The sequence below is a fragment of the Equus asinus genome, chromosome 27, assembly GCF_041296235.1.
Source record: "Equus asinus isolate D_3611 breed Donkey chromosome 27, EquAss-T2T_v2, whole genome shotgun sequence".
Classification (NCBI taxonomy): Eukaryota; Metazoa; Chordata; class Mammalia; order Perissodactyla; family Equidae; genus Equus; species Equus asinus.
Window position 1 is genome coordinate 32103996 of NC_091816.1, and position 26583 is coordinate 32130578.

Genomic DNA, 26583 nt, shown 5'->3' on the forward strand with positions numbered 1-26583 from the left:
GCCCGCGATTGGACTCCATGAGATCCAATGGATTTCAATTGAAAGGAACTTCTCATTCCAGTGTGAGAAGTCCCCTGGGGAAGGCGCCTTCTACTACCATAAGGAAAGCAGGCAGCGTTGGCCTGCGTGTCCCCAAGGATCATGTGGGTTTGCAGAATCTGTGCAGCCAGCAGCTCTGGGGAGTGGCTGCTTCCCGAGCAATAGGCTGCTCCCTGGGACTCGTCCTCCTGACTCAACAGTCCCCTCCAGGTCTGCTGGGGCCAGAGGACAAGGCTTCATGGCCATGAGGTGTCTCCCTCCCAAACGCTCTCTTCAGAGGAAGAGGAAACCTGAAGGTCCTCGTAGAGGACACTCGGTGGGACCAGGGAACGCTGTCCCTCAGACTTCTGTAAGATGGGAGGGCTTTCCACAGGACGGCTTGTCTTCTCAGCAGGATGGAAGGAGGGAGCTGTCAGGAACCTGGAGCTCCACCAGCCCTTGTCTGATCTTGTGAAGAGCATTCTGAGGGGCTGGCCTGGAACGTGGTGCAGTGGTGGACGATGGGGCACCGTGCAGGGCTGCACAGCGCTCAGGGGAGGCGTGTTGTGGCCAGGCTGGAGGCCACTGCCTTGCAGGTCGCGAGGAGCCTTCCTGGCGACTTGGGGTGCCTCGTCCGCTGAACATGGGGGAGGCTGGAGAGTCTGGACAAGACCCTGATGTGGTCTCTGAGGGCTCCTCTGGGGGCTCTGGCAGCGACCGAGTCTCGGTTTCTTTGGGAGGTTCTGGCCAGTGTGAATGGGGAGCCGAGGACCTCTCTTGCCTGCTGCCTGGATGCTGATTTTGCAGTGCCGGTCCCAAAGATGGGCAGCAGGCTGTTGGCAGGGATGCGACTGGACATCCAGAGACCGGGCTTGTGCCTGGGTGTCGGGGGTGTGGCCCAGGCCTTGCGTCTTGCAGGCGGCCTGGGGTTCTTCCGGGGACAACCAACTGGGCGTCTCGTCTCTTAGCTGGACCATGACGGTAGGGTCCTGGGCCCAATGTGGGGACGCTCGGGGAGGGCTTGGAGGGACAGAAACTTCCCTTCCATGCTCAAGTCCTCGAGGGGAGAAGAGGCTCACTCCAGGACTTTGGATGGCAGATCCTGCACAGCCAGTGGACGTCCTGTCGGGTGTCCTCACAGGCAGCCTCCACAGGAGCTCGAGGCCCGGCTCGGTTTCCCTCTTGGTTGTGTGGACCGGCAGTGGCCTGTTTGCATGCTGGAAGACAACACAACACACAGAGACCACATATGAGAACTGGCTCCCCTTCAAAGACAAAGTCAAAGCAACCAAAGAGAAAGGCCAGAAGAAAGCCAAGCACTTATCCCGTTCAACCGAACAGGACAAGCTGTACAAGTGATCCGTTGCAACGGGATGAGGGACTCAGCCTCAGTGGTGCCCAGTAGAGAATGAAGGACAATATTCCCTTGCTACGGGTTGACGTCAGAGAGGAAACGAGAAAGCTTCCTCATCGCCAACGTCTCCACCTGAGGAAGCGGACAGGAGCTCTTTCACACACTGTTGTGGGGAACGGACAGAGAGCTAAGGCTGTGGGGGAGGCAGTTGGGTGACTGAGGTGTTTGCAGGCCCCATTTGGGGGTGTGTGCCAGCATTGGAAGATGCCTCTTCTTCCATCACGGGTTCCACCCCGGGGAAGCTTCTGATGAAAGTCCCTGCACATCCCCCACGGCAGAGGGTTGAGAGACTTGCAAGGAATGGTGTCCAACCAGAGAAAGCAAGAGCAGGGACATCTGAAGAGCATGCTGACTGATCCCCTTGGCGGGCACGGGAGGGAACAAGTCCCTCTCCCAGCAGGGGCTGGAGGCAGATTGGGGCTCCCCAGAAGAGCGCAAGAGGGGGCACCTGGGGACACTCACCCTCACGTAGTCACAGGACTCTGTCCCTTCCTTCCAGCTCGGCTGCTGCCTCCCTTGGGGTCTCCTGGGAAACCTCTGCACCAGAGCCTTCCTCCGCTGCTCGTCTTGCCTGCACAAGAAAGCACGTGAGCTGGGAGCAAGTTCCTTTTCCCATCCCGAGTTGGGCCAGACCTTGAGGCGGCCCAGACCGCCTCCATGTGGTATATGGAGACGGGGAGGGAAGCCCTGGGCCTTTGTCCCACCCCCGATTCGTCCCCCTACCCCAGACAGCTTTTCTGGAGGAGTCCTTTCCGTTAGAGCCCGTTGCTCTTCTGTGGCTCTTGGGCGAAATTCCCAAATGTTCCCCACCCCCCTTAGGGACCGAGCCGGAGGAGAACCAGCTGCTGAGTGTGGACCCTGGAGGAGAGGGAGCTCCTTTCCCTTTCTCTCCATGTCGCTCTGCTTGTCTGGAGTGGCCGGTGTGCCCGGGGTGCAGGCGGAGGGACACGTGTGTCTGCTTAGATTTCAGCCCAAAGCTTGCTTCCAAGCTCCCAGGGTGCTCACCTTTGTCTTTGCTCCCTCTCTCTCTCCGCCTGGCTGGAGGGCCGCGGGATGGGCGGGACCTGCTGAGGCCGTGGTTCCAGGTTCTCCTTCAGCTTTCTGGAGCCCAAGGGCTGGGGGGCAAGGGCCCCGTGCCAACGCTTCATGGGGCACCTCAGGCTTCTCGCGTGGTGCCCAAAGGCTCCGCAGTCTTTGCACTTCACCTGCGGGGGCAGAAGGACATGGTCACCGAGGCAAGAGAAATCACAGGCCGCTTTCAAAGCGGGCTTTGTCAGCACACATTTCGAGAGGAGGCTATTGGCTTGGGACAGGGGACTTGACCTATGGCAGTGGGCGTCAGGACGGGGAAGAGGGTGTGGTGCCTCCCAGAGCCTAGGGTCGGGAGGGACACGGCAGGGAGGACTGGAGGTCTCAGGGTGAGGACGAGGAGCCCGATGGAAAGACTGAGACCAACACCCAGCTGGACGTGACAGCAAATAGGAAGCGAGCTTGTTCCTCCAAGTCTCTGAATGGACCCGTGGGCTTGGTTTGGAGGACCCAAGACAGCGGGGCCTTGCCCGCCGAAGGACAACAGACTTATGGAGACACAATGGTCCCTGTCAGACCCTGCCCCTGGAGTCCAGGCCATGCCCGCTTCCCCACAGACCCAAGCCCCCACTTACCCTGGGATCCTCCTCCTCTGCCGGGGGAACCCTCGGCCCCGCTGCTCCCTTGGGTTGCTTCTTCCGTTTCTGGGCCTTGAGCAGGCTGGAAGGCCAGTGCCGTGTGGAAGGATCCGCCATCTGCCCCACCTGTGCGGAGCCTCACCTCCGTCTCCCCGAGGACTTGCTTTCCGGGGTTCCTGAGTCCAAAGAAAAAGAAAACGATCAGACACACACACGGAAAAAAGTCCCTCTCGCACCTCCGTCTCCGAGGCTGGGTGAAGGGACCTCTTTGATCACTGAGTCCAAACACATTCGTCGCAAAGGCATCTCTCCCTCCCACATATGTTCTCACTCTCACATGACTCCCTCCCGCCCGAATAGGACTCTGACCGAGACAAGACCCAGGAGGCATCCATGGTGACTTTGGAATGGCCTCCTTGAGAGACGGGTTTGAGAGACTCGCCTTGGGTGCTTCGCGATGCGGTGTGCTTGGACCAAGGAAGACAGGATTGCGCCAGGTGTGCACGAGAACAGAGGCTAGATTTCACGCCTGGGCACACGTATCGGAAGATCAAAAGCAACGTATGCCTTCCTCTTGAAGGTTTGAATCTCCGCATTGACATCAAGGGATGCGATTTGGCAATTGAAATTCACACGCAAAAAAGAGTTGCCCCGCCACTGGACGGGAAGCTTCACAAGGTCGGCAGGGCCCAACCCGTCTTCTTTTCTGTTTGGCCTTCGTGCCCCATTTCTAACTACTTTCCAAACCATGCCAAATGAGTACGTTTGCACTAAATAGGAACAAATCCATTCACGAGGCTTGAATTGCCCATCGCCCAAGCCCCGAGGTTTCCCTACCTTTTCCCTCCCGACCCCTCACTCCTCAGGGTCTGTTTGCTTTGGAACTGGAGAAATGGTGTATTTCCTCAGTGGCTGTTCACAAGACTCCTATGAAAATCCCACAATCCTTGCCCTAGTGCCTAGAGCCATAGCCCTCCCCATTTGAGGACCACATTGGTAAAGGAAACCCACCTGAAAGCGAGCTGTGCTCCTCGTTCCGTCCGTAGACTGTAGAAAGGTGGGTGCAGGACCAACTGCCCAGGCCGTGGGGCAGCTTCCCAGGGGCCTGCGGAAGGGGGAGTGTGGGAGGGTCCTTTGCGGTCAGGCTTTTATAGGGTTTCCAGGTCACGTGACCTTGTGAGGGGGATCTCAGTCGATCCGTCTAATCTACCCACCCCCGGTCGAAGCAAGTCCTGAGGCCATGACCTCTCCTCTGTCGCTTAGCCTTTGCAGGCATTGGAAAATTTCGGGCACGCAGGTGCCTAATTTGAAGACTCTCTCTTCTCTGTAAGAAGAGGAAACGTTTGTGCCCATTCCCGTTTCTCTGCGCGCTTTGCCGTTTTGTTATTGTGGTAGAGTTTGCCTTAGAGGATTTGACTCTTTCAAGACCGGGAGGCCTAGAGTTTCACGGCATTGAGTCCATGCACGTTGCTGTGCGAACGTCCCTGTCCTCCATCTCCCCAGCTTTGCATTCTCGCCACCTGGAAGGCGTTATCCAGGAAACCCTACCCCTTCCTTCCTCCCTCCCTGCACATCCTCCCTCCCCCATTCTCCTTTGGATCTCTGTGAGTTGGATGACTCTAGGAATTCACAGCCAAGACCTCCTTCTGCATCTGTCCTTCCGGCACTGGCTTCCGTCATGCGGGTTCCTGTGAGTCAAATCACTGTATTGCTAGCATTGCCGTGGATCACCTGGGGCGTCCTTTCTGAGTCACCTCGGTCAGTGGTGAATATTGGCCTTCTGTGCCCCATTGCTCATCCTCCAGGGGTCAGTCTCTGTAGAGGGTTAGGCAGGTGTCTGTGTTTTGATTCGGACCAGGGGACAGTTAGGAATGGAAATCCCCAATGATCTCTCCCGGGCCACTTCTCCCGGCTGCCAAGATACCATCTCCCGCTCCAAAGCAGGTCACCCAGGATGGCTCCCACTCAGCGGAGGGGAGGGTCTCCATCGGATCCTCTTGTGGGCACCCTGGGGATTTCCCACAGTTTGTGATTTGCATCCCTTTGCAGCTGTGTGGACTTTTCAACTGGCATTTCAGTAATAATTTATGAAAGTGCTCCAAGGACCTGGGTCCGGGGCCCTGTAGCCATGGCGTAGTGGTCCCATCCTGGTGCCCTTCCCCACGGGCAGCAGGGTCCCTGCCAAATCTCCCGCAGTAGCCTGGGGAATCCAGGTGGCCTCCTTGCATTCCAAGGAATGTGTGGTGCCCCATGACCCTCCACTGGCCTTTAGTGTCCTTCGGGCCCTCCTTCCATTAAACCAGGCTGGCACCTGATCTTCTCATGACAACTCTCCCAAGCCCCAAGAACTTGGATCCTTTCTAAGAAAAAAAAGATACTACCCCGTCCCTATCCCTGTCACACCTGTACCTCTACCATGTTCCATAGACTGCTTCTGCTCCTCTTGTTTCCGTGATTCAGTTTTCCATTGTGTCCTCCTCTTTAGGAGAAGGCCCCCTGGGATTTATCACGGCATGGAAGCATGCCCCGTTCATTAGAAGAGAAAGCACTTTGCTCCTTCTTGACAGATGCGTGATGCGTTAAGGAGCACTTCTTTCCATTTCTATGCCTTTCAAGGAGAGGCATTTATAGTTTTGCAGAAAACTCCACAAGGGTTTTCCTAGATTGAATATAGACCTCTATTGACTTTGGGACGCAGGGCTCCTGTCAGCAATGCCTCTTCTAAGTGGTGTTTTTTAAGGAAATTCGACACGAATGGTACGTCTTTTGTTAGTTGGATTTAGTAGTTCGCTGACGTTGTTGAAAGAGGCTGTCCATCCAGAGAGTTGCTCTAGGATGTTGCTCGGATGTGCCATGTAGACAACAGTATCACCGGCCAACACCAACTCTTTGGGGTTTTCTAGGCAATAGTGTCTCGGGCCACCACTTCTCCTGCATCCGGGCCCTCGCAGAGGGTACAGCGCAGTGTGGAGCAAAAATAGACAGCGTGGGCTCCTTCTTTGCTTCCCTGTGTTTAGAAGCATGCCGTTGATCTGAAAGTGTGGTGTTTGGTCTGAGAATGTCCAGTGTTTCATCCGTCTGTAATTCATGCAGAGGTTCCGTCCTTTCTTTGCCCTCCTCCTAGGTTGAGAGTTATTTTCAGGACGATAATGGTTCGGATTCGCCTCCCTCTGTCTTTTCTCATCCTTGTTCCCCTTGGGATTCACCAAGAGTTGTCCTGGTTCTCTCCAGCATCGTTCTGGCTTCTACTGGTTAGTCTTCATCCTGCACAGTGAACAGAGCTGCTCTCTGTCTTAAGACCGTCTGCTTGCCTGAGGGTGAGGGTTGAAGTTCCCCATGAGATAGACACAGGTATTGCAGGTCCCAGACTCTGGTTCTGTGGAGAAGAACCTTTGGTTCTGATGGCATATGGGAAAGATGTCTTGTCCCCCTTGGCGGCAGATATCATCTCTGGCTGCGAGCAGGGAACTGGGAAGCATGTCCTTGGCTGCTTGAGTCTCTGGGCCAATCTAGACAGACCTCAGAGGCCCAGGGGTGGCTTGCCAGGGACAGAAATGCCAGTGCGAGTGTCCTTACCCAGCTGGAATCAGGAAAAACTGCGGAGTGCCAATCCAAACACTTTGGATTGCGAGAAATGAGGAGCACTGCGGTTTTGGGTTTGTCAGACTCCCTAATGGGGCAGGCTTGTGGCCGGGAGACAAGGGCCAAGGGAAGCAGCTCTGACAGGGGCCCAGGAAGACGGGAACCGTTTCAGAAGGTACGTCAGCGCGCTGCATGGCATCTTCACCTTTCCCTTCTCTTCCATGACCTTGCGCCCTCAACCAGAGGCTGCTGTGCTCCTGAGGCACAGACTCCTGCATAATGAGGGAAGCCCCTCTCAAAGGGTGGCCAACAGAGGAGACAGAGGCTGTCATTTGCTGTTCCTAAGGAAATCATGATTTCAGAGCTATGTGACTTTTCTCTATCTCAGTCAGAGCTTTCGCTCAATTCGACACTGGGGATAGCAGGTGACTTAGCTGATATCTGTGCCCACCCCTCCAGTGGTTCTCAAAAGTGGCCGCCCATTGGAATCACCCAGAGAGCTTTGAAGACGCCAGGGCCCAGGAAACAAGAAAGACACCCTCAGTGGGGATAACGTGGAGTAGGATTCAGGCATGCATGTTTAGTCAGACTCTCCGCCTGAGTCCAGTGTGGATCTAAGGGACGAATCTACCAAAGACCCGCTTGGGCACTCTGTCACCATGCGTGTATTGATGCGGTGGGGCTGGGTGTGTCAGAGAGCCTGTACTGACTGGGAAGCATGGAAGACACCAAGCTTCCCTTGACTCAGTGAACTCAACTGGGATCAGGCCGTCCGCTTTTCCAAACCATCGACACGCTTAGCAAAGAAAATGGCAGGCACAGGGTCATATTTGAGAGAAGTTTATTAGGATTGAAAGAACATTTGAAAACACAACTTACACAGGACATTTGGCCACGAAAATGAACAAAGCCATGAGAATAGTCCCCATCAGAATTGGCACCGAAATCAACCCACAGAGTCAAGGCATCTCATCCCAGGACAGGGAACAGTTTAAAGTCTGCAAAGCACGGCTTTGAAATCGTTTCCCATTTTCCCCAAATTCCAAAATTAGTGGAGAAAGAGACTCAATTGCTAGTTTCCCATTCTCCTCTAGTTCAAAGTCAGCCCGCGATTGGACTCCATGAGATCCAATGGATTTCAATTGAAAGGAACTTCTCATTCCAGTGTGAGAAGTCCCCTGGGGAAGGCGCCTTCTACTACCATAAGGAAAGCAGGCAGCGTTGGCCTGCGTGTCCCCAAGGATCATGTGGGTTTGCAGAATCTGTGCAGCCAGCAGCTCTGGGGAGTGGCTGCTTCCCGAGCAATAGGCTGCTCCCTGGGACTCGTCCTCCTGACTCAACAGTCCCCTCCAGGTCTGCTGGGGCCAGAGGACAAGGCTTCATGGCCATGAGGTGTCTCCCTCCCAAACGCTCTCTTCAGAGGAAGAGGAAACCTGAAGGTCCTCGTAGAGGACACTCGGTGGGACCAGGGAACGCTGTCCCTCAGACTTCTGTAAGATGGGAGGGCTTTCCACAGGACGGCTTGTCTTCTCAGCAGGATGGAAGGAGGGAGCTGTCAGGAACCTGGAGCTCCACCAGCCCTTGTCTGATCTTGTGAAGAGCATTCTGAGGGGCTGGCCTGGAACGTGGTGCAGTGGTGGACGATGGGGCACCGTGCAGGGCTGCACAGCGCTCAGGGGAGGCGTGTTGTGGCCAGGCTGGAGGCCACTGCCTTGCAGGTCGCGAGGAGCCTTCCTGGCGACTTGGGGTGCCTCGTCCGCTGAACATGGGGGAGGCTGGAGAGTCTGGACAAGACCCTGATGTGGTCTCTGAGGGCTCCTCTGGGGGCTCTGGCAGCGACCGAGTCTCGGTTTCTTTGGGAGGTTCTGGCCAGTGTGAATGGGGAGCCGAGGACCTCTCTTGCCTGCTGCCTGGATGCTGATTTTGCAGTGCCGGTCCCAAAGATGGGCAGCAGGCTGTTGGCAGGGATGCGACTGGACATCCAGAGACCGGGCTTGTGCCTGGGTGTCGGGGGTGTGGCCCAGGCCTTGCGTCTTGCAGGCGGCCTGGGGTTCTTCCGGGGACAACCAACTGGGCGTCTCGTCTCTTAGCTGGACCATGACGGTAGGGTCCTGGGCCCAATGTGGGGACGCTCGGGGAGGGCTTGGAGGGACAGAAACTTCCCTTCCATGCTCAAGTCCTCGAGGGGAGAAGAGGCTCACTCCAGGACTTTGGATGGCAGATCCTGCACAGCCAGTGGACGTCCTGTCGGGTGTCCTCACAGGCAGCCTCCACAGGAGCTCGAGGCCCGGCTCGGTTTCCCTCTTGGTTGTGTGGACCGGCAGTGGCCTGTTTGCATGCTGGAAGACAACACAACACACAGAGACCACATATGAGAACTGGCTCCCCTTCAAAGACAAAGTCAAAGCAACCAAAGAGAAAGGCCAGAAGAAAGCCAAGCACTTATCCCGTTCAACCGAACAGGACAAGCTGTACAAGTGATCCGTTGCAACGGGATGAGGGACTCAGCCTCAGTGGTGCCCAGTAGAGAATGAAGGACAATATTCCCTTGCTACGGGTTGACGTCAGAGAGGAAACGAGAAAGCTTCCTCATCGCCAACGTCTCCACCTGAGGAAGCGGACAGGAGCTCTTTCACACACTGTTGTGGGGAACGGACAGAGAGCTAAGGCTGTGGGGGAGGCAGTTGGGTGACTGAGGTGTTTGCAGGCCCCATTTGGGGGTGTGTGCCAGCATTGGAAGATGCCTCTTCTTCCATCACGGGTTCCACCCCGGGGAAGCTTCTGATGAAAGTCCCTGCACATCCCCCACGGCAGAGGGTTGAGAGACTTGCAAGGAATGGTGTCCAACCAGAGAAAGCAAGAGCAGGGACATCTGAAGAGCATGCTGACTGATCCCCTTGGCGGGCACGGGAGGGAACAAGTCCCTCTCCCAGCAGGGGCTGGAGGCAGATTGGGGCTCCCCAGAAGAGCGCAAGAGGGGGCACCTGGGGACACTCACCCTCACGTAGTCACAGGACTCTGTCCCTTCCTTCCAGCTCGGCTGCTGCCTCCCTTGGGGTCTCCTGGGAAACCTCTGCACCAGAGCCTTCCTCCGCTGCTCGTCTTGCCTGCACAAGAAAGCACGTGAGCTGGGAGCAAGTTCCTTTTCCCATCCCGAGTTGGGCCAGACCTTGAGGCGGCCCAGACCGCCTCCATGTGGTATATGGAGACGGGGAGGGAAGCCCTGGGCCTTTGTCCCACCCCCGATTCGTCCCCCTACCCCAGACAGCTTTTCTGGAGGAGTCCTTTCCGTTAGAGCCCGTTGCTCTTCTGTGGCTCTTGGGCGAAATTCCCAAATGTTCCCCACCCCCCTTAGGGACCGAGCCGGAGGAGAACCAGCTGCTGAGTGTGGACCCTGGAGGAGAGGGAGCTCCTTTCCCTTTCTCTCCATGTCGCTCTGCTTGTCTGGAGTGGCCGGTGTGCCCGGGGTGCAGGCGGAGGGACACGTGTGTCTGCTTAGATTTCAGCCCAAAGCTTGCTTCCAAGCTCCCAGGGTGCTCACCTTTGTCTTTGCTCCCTCTCTCTCTCCGCCTGGCTGGAGGGCCGCGGGATGGGCGGGACCTGCTGAGGCCGTGGTTCCAGGTTCTCCTTCAGCTTTCTGGAGCCCAAGGGCTGGGGGGCAAGGGCCCCGTGCCAACGCTTCATGGGGCACCTCAGGCTTCTCGCGTGGTGCCCAAAGGCTCCGCAGTCTTTGCACTTCACCTGCGGGGGCAGAAGGACATGGTCACCGAGGCAAGAGAAATCACAGGCCGCTTTCAAAGCGGGCTTTGTCAGCACACATTTCGAGAGGAGGCTATTGGCTTGGGACAGGGGACTTGACCTATGGCAGTGGGCGTCAGGACGGGGAAGAGGGTGTGGTGCCTCCCAGAGCCTAGGGTCGGGAGGGACACGGCAGGGAGGACTGGAGGTCTCAGGGTGAGGACGAGGAGCCCGATGGAAAGACTGAGACCAACACCCAGCTGGACGTGACAGCAAATAGGAAGCGAGCTTGTTCCTCCAAGTCTCTGAATGGACCCGTGGGCTTGGTTTGGAGGACCCAAGACAGCGGGGCCTTGCCCGCCGAAGGACAACAGACTTATGGAGACACAATGGTCCCTGTCAGACCCTGCCCCTGGAGTCCAGGCCATGCCCGCTTCCCCACAGACCCAAGCCCCCACTTACCCTGGGATCCTCCTCCTCTGCCGGGGGAACCCTCGGCCCCGCTGCTCCCTTGGGTTGCTTCTTCCGTTTCTGGGCCTTGAGCAGGCTGGAAGGCCAGTGCCGTGTGGAAGGATCCGCCATCTGCCCCACCTGTGCGGAGCCTCACCTCCGTCTCCCCGAGGACTTGCTTTCCGGGGTTCCTGAGTCCAAAGAAAAAGAAAACGATCAGACACACACACGGAAAAAAGTCCCTCTCGCACCTCCGTCTCCGAGGCTGGGTGAAGGGACCTCTTTGATCACTGAGTCCAAACACATTCGTCGCAAAGGCATCTCTCCCTCCCACATATGTTCTCACTCTCACATGACTCCCTCCCGCCCGAATAGGACTCTGACCGAGACAAGACCCAGGAGGCATCCATGGTGACTTTGGAATGGCCTCCTTGAGAGACGGGTTTGAGAGACTCGCCTTGGGTGCTTCGCGATGCGGTGTGCTTGGACCAAGGAAGACAGGATTGCGCCAGGTGTGCACGAGAACAGAGGCTAGATTTCACGCCTGGGCACACGTATCGGAAGATCAAAAGCAACGTATGCCTTCCTCTTGAAAGTTTGAATCTCCGCATTGACATCAAGGGATGCGATTTGGCAATTGAAATTCACACGCAAAAAAGATTTGCCCCGCCACTGGACGGGAAGCTTCACAAGGTCGGCAGGGCCCAACCCGTCTTCTTTTCTCTTTGGCCTTCGTGCCCCATTTCTAACTACTTTCCAAACCATGCCAAATGAGTACGTTTGCACCAAATAGGAACAAATCCATTCACGAGGCTTGAATTGCCCATCGCCCAAGCCCCGAGGTTTCCCTACCTTTTCCCTCCCGACCCCTCACTCCTCAGGGTCTGTTTGCTTTGGAACTGGAGAAATGGTGTATTTCCTCAGTGGCTGTTCACAAGACTCCTATGAAAATCCCACAATCCTTGCCCTAGTGCCTAGAGCCATAGCCCTCCCCATTTGAGGACCACATTGGTAAAGGAAACCCACCTGAAAGCGAGCTGTGCTCCTCGTTCCGTCCGTAGACTGTAGAAAGGTGGGTGCAGGACCAACTGCCCAGGCCGTGGGGCAGCTTCCCAGGGGCCTGCGGAAGGGGGAGTGTGGGAGGGTCCTTTGCGGTCAGGCTTTTATAGGGTTTCCAGGTCACGTGACCTTGTGAGGGGGATCTCAGTCGATCCGTCTAATCTACCCACCCCCGGTCGAAGCAAGTCCTGAGGCCATGACCTCTCCTCTGTCGCTTAGCCTTTGCAGGCATTGGAAAATTTCGGGCACGCAGGTGCCTAATTTGAAGACTCTCTCTTCTCTGTAAGAAGAGGAAACGTTTGTGCCCATTCCCGTTTCTCTGCGCGCTTTGCCGTTTTGTTATTGTGGTAGAGTTTGCCTTAGAGGATTTGACTCTTTCAAGACCGGGAGGCCTAGAGTTTCACGGCACTGAGTCCATGCACGTTGCTGTGCGAACGTCCCTGTCCTCCATCTCCCCAGCTTTGCATTCTCGCCACCTGGAAGGCGTTATCCAGGAAACCCTACCCCTTCCTTCCTCCCTCCCTGCACATCCTCCCTCCCCCATTCTCCTTTGGATCTCTGTGAGTTGGATGACTCTAGGAATTCACAGCCAAGACCTCCTTCTGCATCTGTCCTTCCGGCACTGGCTTCCGTCATGCGGGTTCCTGTGAGTCAAATCACTGTATTGCTAGCATTGCCGTGGATCACCTGGGGCGTCCTTTCTGAGTCACCTCGGTCAGTGGTGAATATTGGCCTTCTGTGCCCCATTGCTCATCCTCCAGGGGTCAGTCTCTGTAGAGGGTTAGGCAGGTGTCTGTGTTTTGATTCGGACCAGGGGACAGTTAGGAATGGAAATCCCCAATGATCTCTCCCGGGCCACTTCTCCCGGCTGCCAAGATACCATCTCCCGCTCCAAAGCAGGTCACCCAGGATGGCTCCCACTCAGCGGAGGGGAGGGTCTCCATCGGATCCTCTTGTGGGCACCCTGGGGATTTCCCACAGTTTGTGATTTGCATCCCTTTGCAGCTGTGTGGACTTTTCAACTGGCATTTCAGTAATAATTTATGAAAGTGCTCCAAGGACCTGGGTCCGGGGCCCTGTAGCCATGGCGTAGTGGTCCCATCCTGGTGCCCTTCCCCACGGGCAGCAGGGTCCCTGCCAAATCTCCCGCAGTAGCCTGGGGAATCCAGGTGGCCTCCTTGCATTCCAAGGAATGTGTGGTGCCCCATGACCCTCCACTGGCCTTTAGTGTCCTTCGGGCCCTCCTTCCATTAAACCAGGCTGGCACCTGATCTTCTCATGACAACTCTCCCAAGCCCCAAGAACTTGGATCCTTTCTAAGAAAAAAAAGATACTACCCCGTCCCTATCCCTGTCACACCTGTACCTCTACCATGTTCCATAGACTGCTTCTGCTCCTCTTGTTTCCGTGATTCAGTTTTCCATTGTGTCCTCGTCTTTAGGAGAAGGCCCCCTGGGATTTATCACGGCATGGAAGCATGCCCCGTTCATTAGAAGAGAAAGCACTTTGCTCCTTCTTGAAAGATGCGTGATGCGTTAAGGAGCACTTCTTTCCATTTCTATGCCTTTCAAGGAGAGGCATTTATAGTTTTGCAGAAAACTCCACAAGGGTTTTCCTAGATTGAATATAGACCTCTATTGACTTTGGGACGCAGGGCTCCTGTCAGCAATGCCTCTTCTAAGTGGTGTTTTTTAAGGAAATTCGACACGAATGGTACGTCTTTTGTTAGTTGGATTTAGTAGTTCGCTGACGTTGTTGAAAGAGGCTGTCCATCCAGAGAGTTGCTCTAGGATGTTGCTCGGATGTGCCATGTAGACAACAGTATCACCGGCCAACACCAACTCTTTGGGGTTTTCTAGGCAATAGTGTCTCGGGCCACCACTTCTCCTGCATCCGGGCCCTCGCAGAGGGTACAGCGCAGTGTGGAGCAAAAATAGACAGCGTGGGCTCCTTCTTTGCTTCCCTGTGTTTAGAAGCATGCCGTTGATCTGAAAGTGTGGTGTTTGGTCTGAGAATGTCCAGTGTTTCATCCGTCTGTAATTCATGCAGAGGTTCCGTCCTTTCTTTGCCCTCCTCCTAGGTTGAGAGTTATTTTCAGGACGATAATGGTTCGGATTCGCCTCCCTCTGTCTTTTCTCATCCTTGTTCCCCTTGGGATTCACCAAGAGTTGTCCTGGTTCTCTCCAGCATCGTTCTGGCTTCTACTGGTTAGTCTTCATCCTGCACAGTGAACAGAGCTGCTCTCTGTCTTAAGACCGTCTGCTTGCCTGAGGGTGAGGGTTGAAGTTCCCCATGAGATAGACACAGGTATTGCAGGTCCCAGACTCTGGTTCTGTGGAGAAGAACCTTTGGTTCTGATGGCATATGGGAAAGATGTCTTGTCCCCCTTGGCGGCAGATATCATCTCTGGCTGCGAGCAGGGAACTGGGAAGCATGTCCTTGGCTGCTTGAGTCTCTGGGCCAATCTAGACAGACCTCAGAGGCCCAGGGGTGGCTTGCAAGGGACAGAAATGCCAGTGCGAGTGTCCTTACCCAGCTGGAATCAGGAAAAACTGCGGAGTGCCAATCCAAACACTTTGGATTGCGAGAAATGAGGAGCACTGCGGTTTTGGGTTTGTCAGACTCCCTAATGGGGCAGGCTTGTGGCCGGGAGACAAGGGCCAAGGGAAGCAGCTCTGACAGGGGCCCAGGAAGACGGGAACCGTTTCAGAAGGTACGTCAGCGCGCTGCATGGCATCTTCACCTTTCCCTTCTCTTCCATGACCTTGCGCCCTCAACCAGAGGCTGCTGTGCTCCTGAGGCACAGACTCCTGCATAATGAGGGAAGCCCCTCTCAAAGGGTGGCCAACAGAGGAGACAGAGGCTGTCATTTGCTGTTCCTAAGGAAATCATGATTTCAGAGCTATGTGACTTTTCTCTATCTCAGTCAGAGCTTTCGCTCAATTCGACACTGGGGATAGCAGGTGACTTAGCTGATATCTGTGCCCACCCCTCCAGTGGTTCTCAAAAGTGGCCGCCCATTGGAATCACCCAGAGAGCTTTGAAGACGCCAGGGCCCAGGAAACAAGAAAGACACCCTCAGTGGGGATAACGTGGAGTAGGATTCAGGCATGCATATTTAGTCAGACTCTCCGCCTGAGTCCGGTGTGGATCTAAGGGACGAATCTACCAAAGACCCGCTTGGGCACTCTGTCACCATGCGTGTATTGATGCGGTGGGGCTGGGTGTGTCAGAGAGCCTGTACTGACTGGGAAGCATGGAAGACACCAAGCTTCCCTTGACTCAGTGAACTCAACTGGGATCAGGCCGTCCGCTTTTCCAAACCATCGACACGCTTAGCAAAGAAAATGGCAGGCACAGGGTCATATTTGAGAGAAGTTTATTAGGATTGAAAGAACATTTGAAAACACAACTTACACAGGACATTTGGCCACGAAAATGAACAAAGCCATGAGAATAGTCCCCATCAGAATTGGCACCGAAATCAACCCACAGAGTCAAGGCATCTCATCCCAGGACAGGGAACAGTTTAAAGTCTGCAAAGCACGGCTTTGAAATCGTTTCCCATTTTCCCCAAATTCCAAAATTAGTGGAGAAAGAGACTCAATTGCTAGTTTCCCATTCTCCTCTAGTTCAAAGTCAGCCCGCGATTGGACTCCATGAGATCCAATGGATTTCAATTGAAAGGAACTTCTCATTCCAGTGTGAGAAGTCCCCTGGGGAAGGCGCCTTCTACTACCATAAGGAAAGCAGGCAGCGTTGGCCTGCGTGTCCCCAAGGATCATGTGGGTTTGCAGAATCTGTGCAGCCAGCAGCTCTGGGGAGTGGCTGCTTCCCGAGCAATAGGCTGCTCCCTGGGACTCGTCCTCCTGACTCAACAGTCCCCTCCAGGTCTGCTGGGGCCAGAGGACAAGGCTTCATGGCCATGAGGTGTCTCCCTCCCAAACGCTCTCTTCAGAGGAAGAGGAAACCTGAAGGTCCTCGTAGAGGACACTCGGTGGGACCAGGGAACGCTGTCCCTCAGACTTCTGTAAGATGGGAGGGCTTTCCACAGGACGGCTTGTCTTCTCAGCAGGATGGAAGGAGGGAGCTGTCAGGAACCTGGAGCTCCACCAGCCCTTGTCTGATCTTGTGAAGAGCATTCTGAGGGGCTGGCCTGGAACGTGGTGCAGTGGTGGACGATGGGGCACCGTGCAGGGCTGCACAGCGCTCAGGGGAGGCGTGTTGTGGCCAGGCTGGAGGCCACTGCCTTGCAGGTCGCGAGGAGCCTTCCTGGCGACTTGGGGTGCCTCGTCCGCTGAACATGGGGGAGGCTGGAGAGTCTGGACAAGACCCTGATGTGGTCTCTGAGGGCTCCTCTGGGGGCTCTGGCAGCGACCGAGTCTCGGTTTCTTTGGGAGGTTCTGGCCAGTGTGAATGGGGAGCCGAGGACCTCTCTTGCCTGCTGCCTGGATGCTGATTTTGCAGTGCCGGTCCCAAAGATGGGCAGCAGGCTGTTGGCAGGGATGCGACTGGACATCCAGAGACCGGGCTTGTGCCTGGGTGTCGGGGGTGTGGCCCAGGCCTTGCGTCTTGCAGGCGGCCTGGGGTTCTTCCGGGGACAACCAACTGGGCGTCTCGTCTCTTAGCTGGACCATGACGGTAGGGTCCTGGGCCCAATGTGGGGACGCTCGGGGAGGGCTTGGAGGGACAGAAACTTCCCTTCCATGCTCAAGTCCTCGAGGGGAGAAGAGGCTCACTCCAGGACTTTGGATGGCAGATCCTGCACAGCCAGTGGACGTCCTGTCGGGTGTCCTCACAGGCAGCCTCCACAGGAGCTCGAGGCCCGGCTCGGTTTCCCTCTTGGTTGTGTGGACCGGCAGTGGCCTGTTTGCATGCTGGAAGACAACACAACACACAGAGACCACATATGAGAACTGGCTCCCCTTCAAAGACAAAGTCAAAGCAACCAAAGAGAAAGGCCAGAAGAAAGCCAAGCACTTATCCCGTTCAACCGAACAGGACAAGCTGTACAAGTGATCCGTTGCAACGGGATGAGGGACTCAGCCTCAGTGGTGCCCAGTAGAGAATGAAGGACAATATTCCCTTGCTACGGGTTGACGTCAGAGAGGAAACGAGAAAGCTTCCTCATCGCCAACGTCTCCACCTGAGGAAGCGGACAGGAGCTCTTTCACACACTGTTGTGGGGAACGGACAGAGAGCTAAGGCTGTGGGGGAGGCAGTTGGGTGACTGAGGTGTTTGCAGGCCCCATTTGGGGGTGTGTGCCAGCATTGGAAGATGCCTCTTCTTCCATCACGGGTTCCACCCCGGGGAAGCTTCTGATGAAAGTCCCTGCACATCCCCCACGGCAGAGGGTTGAGAGACTTGCAAGGAATGGTGTCCAACCAGAGAAAGCAAGAGCAGGGACATCTGAAGAGCATGCTGACTGATCCCCTTGGCGGGCACGGGAGGGAACAAGTCCCTCTCCCAGCAGGGGCTGGAGGCAGATTGGGGCTCCCCAGAAGAGCGCAAGAGGGGGCACCTGGGGACACTCACCCTCACGTAGTCACAGGACTCTGTCCCTTCCTTCCAGCTCGGCTGCTGCCTCCCTTGGGGTCTCCTGGGAAACCTCTGCACCAGAGCCTTCCTCCGCTGCTCGTCTTGCCTGCACAAGAAAGCACGTGAGCTGGGAGCAAGTTCCTTTTCCCATCCCGAGTTGGGCCAGACCTTGAGGCGACCCAGACCGCCTCCATGTGGTATATGGAGACGGGGAGGGAAGCCCTGGGCCTTTGTCCCACCCCCGATTCGTCCCCCTACCCCAGACAGCTTTTCTGGAGGAGTCCTTTCCGTTAGAGCCCGTTGCTCTTCTGTGGCTCTTGGGCGAAATTCCCAAATGTTCCCCACCCCCCTTAGGGACCGAGCCGGAGGAGAACCAGCTGCTGAGTGTGGACCCTGGAGGAGAGGGAGCTCCTTTCCCTTTCTCTCCATGTCGCTCTGCTTGTCTGGAGTGGCCGGTGTGCCCGGGGTGCAGGCGGAGGGACACGTGTGTCTGCTTAGATTTCAGCCCAAAGCTTGCTTCCAAGCTCCCAGGGTGCTCACCTTTGTCTTTGCTCCCTCTCTCTCTCCGCCTGGCTGGAGGGCCGCGGGATGGGCGGGACCTGCTGAGGCCGTGGTTCCAGGTTCTCCTTCAGCTTTCTGGAGCCCAAGGGCTGGGGGGCAAGGGCCCCGTGCCAACGCTTCATGGGGCACCTCAGGCTTCTCGCGTGGTGCCCAAAGGCTCCGCAGTCTTTGCACTTCACCTGCGGGGGCAGAAGGACATGGTCACCGAGGCAAGAGAAATCACAGGCCGCTTTCAAAGCGGGCTTTGTCAGCACACATTTCGAGAGGAGGCTATTGGCTTGGGACAGGGGACTTGACCTATGGCAGTGGGCGTCAGGACGGGGAAGAGGGTGTGGTGCCTCCCAGAGCCTAGGGTCGGGAGGGACACGGCAGGGAGGACTGGAGGTCTCAGGGTGAGGACGAGGAGCCCGATGGAAAGACTGAGACCAACACCCAGCTGGACGTGACAGCAAATAGGAAGCGAGCTTGTTCCTCCAAGTCTCTGAATGGACCCGTGGGCTTGGTTTGGAGGACCCAAGACAGCGGGGCCTTGCCCGCCGAAGGACAACAGACTTATGGAGACACAATGGTCCCTGTCAGACCCTGCCCCTGGAGTCCAGGCCATGCCCGCTTCCCCACAGACCCAAGCCCCCACTTACCCTGGGATCCTCCTCCTCTGCCGGGGGAACCCTCGGCCCCGCTGCTCCCTTGGGTTGCTTCTTCCGTTTCTGGGCCTTGAGCAGGCTGGAAGGCCAGTGCCGTGTGGAAGGATCCGCCATCTGCCCCACCTGTGCGGAGCCTCACCTCCGTCTCCCCGAGGACTTGCTTTCCGGGGTTCCTGAGTCCAAAGAAAAAGAAAACGATCAGACACACACACGGAAAAAAGTCCCTCTCGCACCTCCGTCTCCGAGGCTGGGTGAAGGGACCTCTTTGATCACTGAGTCCAAACACATTCGTCGCAAAGGCATCTCTCCCTCCCACATATGTTCTCACTCTCACATGACTCCCTCCCGCCCGAATAGGACTCTGACCGAGACAAGACCCAGGAGGCATCCATGGTGACTTTGGAATGGCCTCCTTGAGAGACGGGTTTGAGAGACTCGCCTTGGGTGCTTCGCGATGCGGTGTGCTTGGACCAAGGAAGACAGGATTGCGCCAGGTGTGCACGAGAACAGAGGCTAGATTTCACGCCTGGGCACACGTATCGGAAGATCAAAAGCAACGTATGCCTTCCTCTTGAAAGTTTGAATCTCCGCATTGACATCAAGGGATGCGATTTGGCAATTGAAATTCACACGCAAAAAAGATTTGCCCCGCCACTGGACGGGAAGCTTCACAAGGTCGGCAGGGCCCAACCCGTCTTCTTTTCTCTTTGGCCTTCGTGCCCCATTTCTAACTACTTTCCAAACCATGCCAAATGAGTACGTTTGCACCAAATAGGAACAAATCCATTCACGAGGCTTGAATTGCCCATCGCCCAAGCCCCGAGGTTTCCCTACCTTTTCCCTCCCGACCCCTCACTCCTCAGGGTCTGTTTGCTTTGGAACTGGAGAAATGGTGTATTTCCTCAGTGGCTGTTCACAAGACTCCTATGAAAATCCCACAATCCTTGCCCTAGTGCCTAGAGCCATAGCCCTCCCCATTTGAGGACCACATTGGTAAAGGAAACCCACCTGAAAGCGAGCTGTGCTCCTCGTTCCGTCCGTAGACTGTAGAAAGGTGGGTGCAGGACCAACTGCCCAGGCCGTGGGGCAGCTTCCCAGGGGCCTGCGGAAGGGGGAGTGTGGGAGGGTCCTTTGCGGTCAGGCTTTTATAGGGTTTCCAGGTCACGTGACCTTGTGAGGGGGATCTCAGTCGATCCGTCTAATCTACCCACCCCCGGTCGAAGCAAGTCCTGAGGCCATGACCTCTCCTCTGTCGCTTAGCCTTTGCAGGCATTGGAAAATTTCGGGCACGCAGGTGCCTAATTTGAAGACTCTCTCTTCTCTGTAAGAAGAGGAAACGTTTGTGCCCATTCCCGTTTCTCTGCGCGCTTTGCCGTTTTGTTATTGTGGTAGAGTTTGCCTTAGAGGATTTGACTCTTTCAAGACCGGGAGGCCTAGAGTTTCACGGCACTGAGTCCATGCACGTTGCTGTGCGAACGTCCCTGTCCTCCATCTCCCCAGCTTTGCATTCTCGCCACCTGGAAGGCGTTATCCAGGAAACCCTACCCCTTCCTTCCTCCCTCCCTGCACATCCTCCCTCCCCCATTCTCCTTTGGATCTCTGTGAGTTGGATGACTCTAGGAATTCACAGCCAAGACCTCCTTCTGCATCTGTCCTTCCGGCACTGGCTTCCGTCATGCGGGTTCCTGTGAGTCAAATCACTGTATTGCTAGCATTGCCGTGGATCACCTGGGGCGTCCTTTCTGAGTCACCTCGGTCAGTGGTGAATATTGGCCTTCTGTGCCCCATTGCTCATCCTCCAGGGGTCAGTCTCTGTAGAGGGTTAGGCAGGTGTCTGTGTTTTGATTCGGACCAGGGGACAGTTAGGAATGGAAATCCCCAATGATCTCTCCCGGGCCACTTCTCCCGGCTGCCAAGATACCATCTCCCGCTCCAAAGCAGGTCACCCAGGATGGCTCCCACTCAGCGGAGGGGAGGGTCTCCATCGGATCCTCTTGTGGGCACCCTGGGGATTTCCCACAGTTTGTGATTTGCATCCCTTTGCAGCTGTGTGGACTTTTCAACTGGCATTTCAGTAATAATTTATGAAAGTGCTCCAAGGACCTGGGTCCGGGGCCCTGTAGCCATGGCGTAGTGGTCCCATCCTGGTGCCCTTCCCCACGGGCAGCAGGGTCCCTGCCAAATCTCCCGCAGTAGCCTGGGGAATCCAGGTGGCCTCCTTGCATTCCAAGGAATGTGTGGTGCCCCATGACCCTCCACTGGCCTTTAGTGTCCTTCGGGCCCTCCTTCCATTAAACCAGGCTGGCACCTGATCTTCTCATGACAACTCTCCCAAGCCCCAAGAACTTGGATCCTTTCTAAGAAAAAAAAGATACTACCCCGTCCCTATCCCTGTCACACCTGTACCTCTACCATGTTCCATAGACTGCTTCTGCTCCTCTTGTTTCCGTGATTCAGTTTTCCATTGTGTCCTCGTCTTTAGGAGAAGGCCCCCTGGGATTTATCACGGCATGGAAGCATGCCCCGTTCATTAGAAGAGAAAGCACTTTGCTCCTTCTTGAAAGATGCGTGATGCGTTAAGGAGCACTTCTTTCCATTTCTATGCCTTTCAAGGAGAGGCATTTATAGTTTTGCAGAAAACTCCACAAGGGTTTTCCTAGATTGAATATAGACCTCTATTGACTTTGGGACGCAGGGCTCCTGTCAGCAATGCCTCTTCTAAGTGGTGTTTTTTAAGGAAATTCGACACGAATGGTACGTCTTTTGTTAGTTGGATTTAGTAGTTCGCTGACGTTGTTGAAAGAGGCTGTCCATCCAGAGAGTTGCTCTAGGATGTTGCTCGGATGTGCCATGTAGACAACAGTATCACCGGCCAACACCAACTCTTTGGGGTTTTCTAGGCAATAGTGTCTCGGGCCACCACTTCTCCTGCATCCGGGCCCTCGCAGAGGGTACAGCGCAGTGTGGAGCAAAAATAGACAGCGTGGGCTCCTTCTTTGCTTCCCTGTGTTTAGAAGCATGCCGTTGATCTGAAAGTGTGGTGTTTGGTCTGAGAATGTCCAGTGTTTCATCCGTCTGTAATTCATGCAGAGGTTCCGTCCTTTCTTTGCCCTCCTCCTAGGTTGAGAGTTATTTTCAGGACGATAATGGTTCGGATTCGCCTCCCTCTGTCTTTTCTCATCCTTGTTCCCCTTGGGATTCACCAAGAGTTGTCCTGGTTCTCTCCAGCATCGTTCTGGCTTCTACTGGTTAGTCTTCATCCTGCACAGTGAACAGAGCTGCTCTCTGTCTTAAGACCGTCTGCTTGCCTGAGGGTGAGGGTTGAAGTTCCCCATGAGATAGACACAGGTATTGCAGGTCCCAGACTCTGGTTCTGTGGAGAAGAACCTTTGGTTCTGATGGCATATGGGAAAGATGTCTTGTCCCCCTTGGCGGCAGATATCATCTCTGGCTGCGAGCAGGGAACTGGGAAGCATGTCCTTGGCTGCTTGAGTCTCTGGGCCAATCTAGACAGACCTCAGAGGCCCAGGGGTGGCTTGCCAGGGACAGAAATGCCAGTGCGAGTGTCCTTACCCAGCTGGAATCAGGAAAAACTGTGGAGTGCCAATCCAAACACTTTGGATTGCGAGAAATGAGGAGCACTGCGGTTTTGGGTTTGTCAGACTCCCTAATGGGGCAGGCTTGTGGCCGGGAGACAAGGGCCAAGGGAAGCAGCTCTGACAGGGGCCCAGGAAGACGGGAACCGTTTCAGAAGGTACGTCAGCGCGCTGCATGGCATCTTCACCTTTCCCTTCTCTTCCATGACCTTGCGCCCTCAACCAGAGGCTGCTGTGCTCCTGAGGCACAGACTCCTGCATAATGAGGGAAGCCCCTCTCAAAGGGTGGCCAACAGAGGAGACAGAGGCTGTCATTTGCTGTTCCTAAGGAAATCATGATTTCAGAGCTATGTGACTTTTCTCTATCTCAGTCAGAGCTTTCGCTCAATTCGACACTGGGGATAGCAGGTGACTTAGCTGATATCTGTGCCCACCCCTCCAGTGGTTCTCAAAAGTGGCCGCCCATTGGAATCACCCAGAGAGCTTTGAAGACGCCAGGGCCCAGGAAACAAGAAAGACACCCTCAGTGGGGATAACGTGGAGTAGGATTCAGGCATGCATATTTAGTCAGACTCTCCGCCTGAGTCCAGTGTGGATCTAAGGGACGAATCTACCAAAGACCCGCTTGGGCACTCTGTCACCATGCGTGTATTGATGCGGTGGGGCTGGGTGTGTCAGAGAGCCTGTACTGACTGGGAAGCATGGAAGACACCAAGCTTCCCTTGACTCAGTGAACTCAACTGGGATCAGGCCGTCCGCTTTTCCAAACCATCGACACGCTTAGCAAAGAAAATGGCAGGCACAGGGTCATATTTGAGAGAAGTTTATTAGGATTGAAAGAACATTTGAAAACACAACTTACACAGGACATTTGGCCACGAAAATGAACAAAGCCATGAGAATAGTCCCCATCAGAATTGGCACCGAAATCAACCCACAGAGTCAAGGCATCTCATCCCAGGACAGGGAACAGTTTAAAGTCTGCAAAGCACGGCTTTGAAATCGTTTCCCATTTTCCCCAAATTCCAAAATTAGTGGAGAAAGAGACTCAATTGCTAGTTTCCCATTCTCCTCTAGTTCAAAGTCAGCCCGCGATTGGACTCCATGAGATCCAATGGATTTCAATTGAAAGGAACTTCTCATTCCAGTGTGAGAAGTCCCCTGGGGAAGGCGCCTTCTACTACCATAAGGAAAGCAGGCAGCGTTGGCCTGCGTGTCCCCAAGGATCATGTGGGTTTGCAGAATCTGTGCAGCCAGCAGCTCTGGGGAGTGGCTGCTTCCCGAGCAATAGGCTGCTCCCTGGGACTCGTCCTCCTGACTCAACAGTCCCCTCCAGGTCTGCTGGGGCCAGAGGACAAGGCTTCATGGCCATGAGGTGTCTCCCTCCCAAACGCTCTCTTCAGAGGAAGAGGAAACCTGAAGGTCCTCGTAGAGGACACTCGGTGGGACCAGGGAACGCTGTCCCTCAGACTTCTGTAAGATGGGAGGGCTTTCCACAGGACGGCTTGTCTTCTCAGCAGGATGGAAGGAGGGAGCTGTCAGGAACCTGGAGCTCCACCAGCCCTTGTCTGATCTTGTGAAGAGCATTCTGAGGGGCTGGCCTGGAACGTGGTGCAGTGGTGGACGATGGGGCACCGTGCAGGGCTGCACAGCGCTCAGGGGAGGCGTGTTGTGGCCAGGCTGGAGGCCACTGCCTTGCAGGTCGCGAGGAGCCTTCCTGGCGACTTGGGGTGCCTCGTCCGCTGAACATGGGGGAGGCTGGAGAGTCTGGACAAGACCCTGATGTGGTCTCTGAGGGCTCCTCTGGGGGCTCTGGCAGCGACCGAGTCTCGGTTTCTTTGGGAGGTTCTGGCCAGTGTGAATGGGGAGCCGAGGACCTCTCTTGCCTGCTGCCTGGATGCTGATTTTGCAGTGCCGGTCCCAAAGATGGGCAGCAGGCTGTTGGCAGGGATGCGACTGGACATCCAGAGACCGGGCTTGTGCCTGGGTGTCGGGGGTGTGGCCCAGGCCTTGCGTCTTGCAGGCGGCCTGGGGTTCTTCCGGGGACAACCAACTGGGCGTCTCGTCTCTTAGCTGGACCATGACGGTAGGGTCCTGGGCCCAATGTGGGGACGCTCGGGGAGGGCTTGGAGGGACAGAAACTTCCCTTCCATGCTCAAGTCCTCGAGGGGAGAAGAGGCTCACTCCAGGACTTTGGATGGCAGATCCTGCACAGCCAGTGGACGTCCTGTCGGGTGTCCTCACAGGCAGCCTCCACAGGAGCTCGAGGCCCGGCTCGGTTTCCCTCTTGGTTGTGTGGACCGGCAGTGGCCTGTTTGCATGCTGGAAGACAACACAACACACAGAGACCACATATGAGAACTGGCTCCCCTTCAAAGACAAAGTCAAAGCAACCAAAGAGAAAGGCCAGAAGAAAGCCAAGCACTTATCCCGTTCAACCGAACAGGACAAGCTGTACAAGTGATCCGTTGCAACGGGATGAGGGACTCAGCCTCAGTGGTGCCCAGTAGAGAATGAAGGACAATATTCCCTTGCTACGGGTTGACGTCAGAGAGGAAACGAGAAAGCTTCCTCATCGCCAACGTCTCCACCTGAGGAAGCGGACAGGAGCTCTTTCACACACTGTTGTGGGGAACGGACAGAGAGCTAAGGCTGTGGGGGAGGCAGTTGGGTGACTGAGGTGTTTGCAGGCCCCATTTGGGGGTGTGTGCCAGCATTGGAAGATGCCTCTTCTTCCATCACGGGTTCCACCCCGGGGAAGCTTCTGATGAAAGTCCCTGCACATCCCCCACGGCAGAGGGTTGAGAGACTTGCAAGGAATGGTGTCCAACCAGAGAAAGCAAGAGCAGGGACATCTGAAGAGCATGCTGACTGATCCCCTTGGCGGGCACGGGAGGGAACAAGTCCCTCTCCCAGCAGGGGCTGGAGGCAGATTGGGGCTCCCCAGAAGAGCGCAAGAGGGGGCACCTGGGGACACTCACCCTCACGTAGTCACAGGACTCTGTCCCTTCCTTCCAGCTCGGCTGCTGCCTCCCTTGGGGTCTCCTGGGAAACCTCTGCACCAGAGCCTTCCTCCGCTGCTCGTCTTGCCTGCACAAGAAAGCACGTGAGCTGGGAGCAAGTTCCTTTTCCCATCCCGAGTTGGGCCAGACCTTGAGGCGGCCCAGACCGCCTCCATGTGGTATATGGAGACGGGGAGGGAAGCCCTGGGCCTTTGTCCCACCCCCGATTCGTCCCCCTACCCCAGACAGCTTTTCTGGAGGAGTCCTTTCCGTTAGAGCCCGTTGCTCTTCTGTGGCTCTTGGGCGAAATTCCCAAATGTTCCCCACCCCCCTTAGGGACCGAGCCGGAGGAGAACCAGCTGCTGAGTGTGGACCCTGGAGGAGAGGGAGCTCCTTTCCCTTTCTCTCCATGTCGCTCTGCTTGTCTGGAGTGGCCGGTGTGCCCGGGGTGCAGGCGGAGGGACACGTGTGTCTGCTTAGATTTCAGCCCAAAGCTTGCTTCCAAGCTCCCAGGGTGCTCACCTTTGTCTTTGCTCCCTCTCTCTCTCCGCCTGGCTGGAGGGCCGCGGGATGGGCGGGACCTGCTGAGGCCGTGGTTCCAGGTTCTCCTTCAGCTTTCTGGAGCCCAAGGGCTGGGGGGCAAGGGCCCCGTGCCAACGCTTCATGGGGCACCTCAGGCTTCTCGCGTGGTGCCCAAAGGCTCCGCAGTCTTTGCACTTCACCTGCGGGGGCAGAAGGACATGGTCACCGAGGCAAGAGAAATCACAGGCCGCTTTCAAAGCGGGCTTTGTCAGCACACATTTCGAGAGGAGGCTATTGGCTTGGGACAGGGGACTTGACCTATGGCAGTGGGCGTCAGGACGGGGAAGAGGGTGTGGTGCCTCCCAGAGCCTAGGGTCGGGAGGGACACGGCAGGGAGGACTGGAGGTCTCAGGGTGAGGACGAGGAGCCCGATGGAAAGACTGAGACCAACACCCAGCTGGACGTGACAGCAAATAGGAAGCGAGCTTGTTCCTCCAAGTCTCTGAATGGACCCGTGGGCTTGGTTTGGAGGACCCAAGACAGCGGGGCCTTGCCCGCGGAAGGACAACAGACTTATGGAGACACAATGGTCCCTGTCAGACCCTGCCCCTGGAGTCCAGGCCATGCCCGCTTCCCCACAGACCCAAGCCCCCACTTACCCTGGGATCCTCCTCCTCTGCCGGGGGAACCCTCGGCCCCGCTGCTCCCTTGGGTTGCTTCTTCCGTTTCTGGGCCTTGAGCAGGCTGGAAGGCCAGTGCCGTGTGGAAGGATCCGCCATCTGCCCCACCTG

General features: G+C 56.0%; 4 protein-coding genes across 4 annotated transcripts; all 4 read right to left on the reverse strand.

Annotated features, from left to right (window-relative positions):
- Nucleotides 1-275: 275 nt before the first annotated feature.
- Nucleotides 276-3216, reverse strand: LOC123281371 (putative protein FAM90A9). Its single transcript, XM_070499964.1, has 4 exons — nt 3097-3216; nt 2438-2637; nt 1895-2003; nt 276-1235 (listed from the first exon to the last, which is right to left on the reverse strand). The coding sequence occupies exons 1-4, from the start codon at nt 3214-3216 to the stop codon at nt 276-278; spliced, it is 1389 nt and encodes a 462-aa protein (XP_070356065.1).
- Nucleotides 3217-3237: 21 nt separating this feature from the next.
- Nucleotides 3238-11001, reverse strand: LOC123277566 (putative protein FAM90A9). Its single transcript, XM_044749145.2, has 6 exons — nt 10882-11001; nt 10223-10422; nt 9680-9788; nt 8115-9020; nt 4111-4204; nt 3238-3275 (listed from the first exon to the last, which is right to left on the reverse strand). Exons 1-6 carry the CDS (start codon nt 10999-11001, stop codon nt 3238-3240), a joined length of 1467 nt encoding a protein of 488 aa, XP_044605080.2.
- A 21-nt stretch (nt 11002-11022) lies between these two features.
- On the reverse strand, nt 11023-18786 carry LOC139042287 (putative protein FAM90A9). The gene is made up of 6 exons (XM_070499966.1): nt 18667-18786; nt 18008-18207; nt 17465-17573; nt 15900-16805; nt 11896-11989; nt 11023-11060 (listed from the first exon to the last, which is right to left on the reverse strand). Exons 1-6 carry the CDS (start codon nt 18784-18786, stop codon nt 11023-11025), a joined length of 1467 nt encoding a protein of 488 aa, XP_070356067.1.
- Nucleotides 18787-18807: 21 nt separating this feature from the next.
- LOC139042288 (putative protein FAM90A9) lies at nt 18808-26571 on the reverse strand. The gene is made up of 6 exons (XM_070499967.1): nt 26452-26571; nt 25793-25992; nt 25250-25358; nt 23685-24590; nt 19681-19774; nt 18808-18845 (listed from the first exon to the last, which is right to left on the reverse strand). Exons 1-6 carry the CDS (start codon nt 26569-26571, stop codon nt 18808-18810), a joined length of 1467 nt encoding a protein of 488 aa, XP_070356068.1.
- Between the last annotated feature and the right edge of the window lie 12 nt (nt 26572-26583).

Bases quoted from the DNA above. Each gene is read 5' to 3' on its own strand.
- LOC123281371 (XM_070499964.1), bottom strand. From the start codon at position 3,216: ATGGCGGATCCTTCCACACGGCACTGGCCTTCCAGCCTGCTCAAGGCC. The intron at 2,638-3,096 runs GTAAGTGGGGGC...CTGCCCCCGCAG, and splicing joins CAGAGGAGGAGGATCCCAGG to GTGAAGTGCAAAGACTGCGG. The intron at 1,236-1,894 runs GTGAGTGTCCCC...GTTGTCTTCCAG, and splicing joins AGTCCTGTGACTACGTGAGG to CATGCAAACAGGCCACTGCC.
- LOC123277566 (XM_044749145.2), bottom strand. From the start codon at position 11,001: ATGGCGGATCCTTCCACACGGCACTGGCCTTCCAGCCTGCTCAAGGCC. The intron at 10,423-10,881 runs GTAAGTGGGGGC...CTGCCCCCGCAG, and splicing joins CAGAGGAGGAGGATCCCAGG to GTGAAGTGCAAAGACTGCGG. The intron at 9,789-10,222 runs GTGAGCACCCTG...TTTCTTGTGCAG, and splicing joins GAGAGGGAGCAAAGACAAAG to GCAAGACGAGCAGCGGAGGA.
- LOC139042287 (XM_070499966.1), bottom strand. From the start codon at position 18,786: ATGGCGGATCCTTCCACACGGCACTGGCCTTCCAGCCTGCTCAAGGCC. The intron at 16,806-17,464 runs GTGAGTGTCCCC...GTTGTCTTCCAG, and splicing joins AGTCCTGTGACTACGTGAGG to CATGCAAACAGGCCACTGCC. The intron at 11,061-11,895 runs GTGGGTTTCCTT...CTTTGGACTCAG, and splicing joins GGAGCACAGCTCGCTTTCAG to GAACCCCGGAAAGCAAGTCC.
- LOC139042288 (XM_070499967.1), bottom strand. From the start codon at position 26,571: ATGGCGGATCCTTCCACACGGCACTGGCCTTCCAGCCTGCTCAAGGCC. The intron at 19,775-23,684 runs GTTTCCTCTTCC...CCCCTTCCGCAG, and splicing joins TCCTCTACGAGGACCTTCAG to GCCCCTGGGAAGCTGCCCCA. The intron at 18,846-19,680 runs GTGGGTTTCCTT...CTTTGGACTCAG, and splicing joins GGAGCACAGCTCGCTTTCAG to GAACCCCGGAAAGCAAGTCC.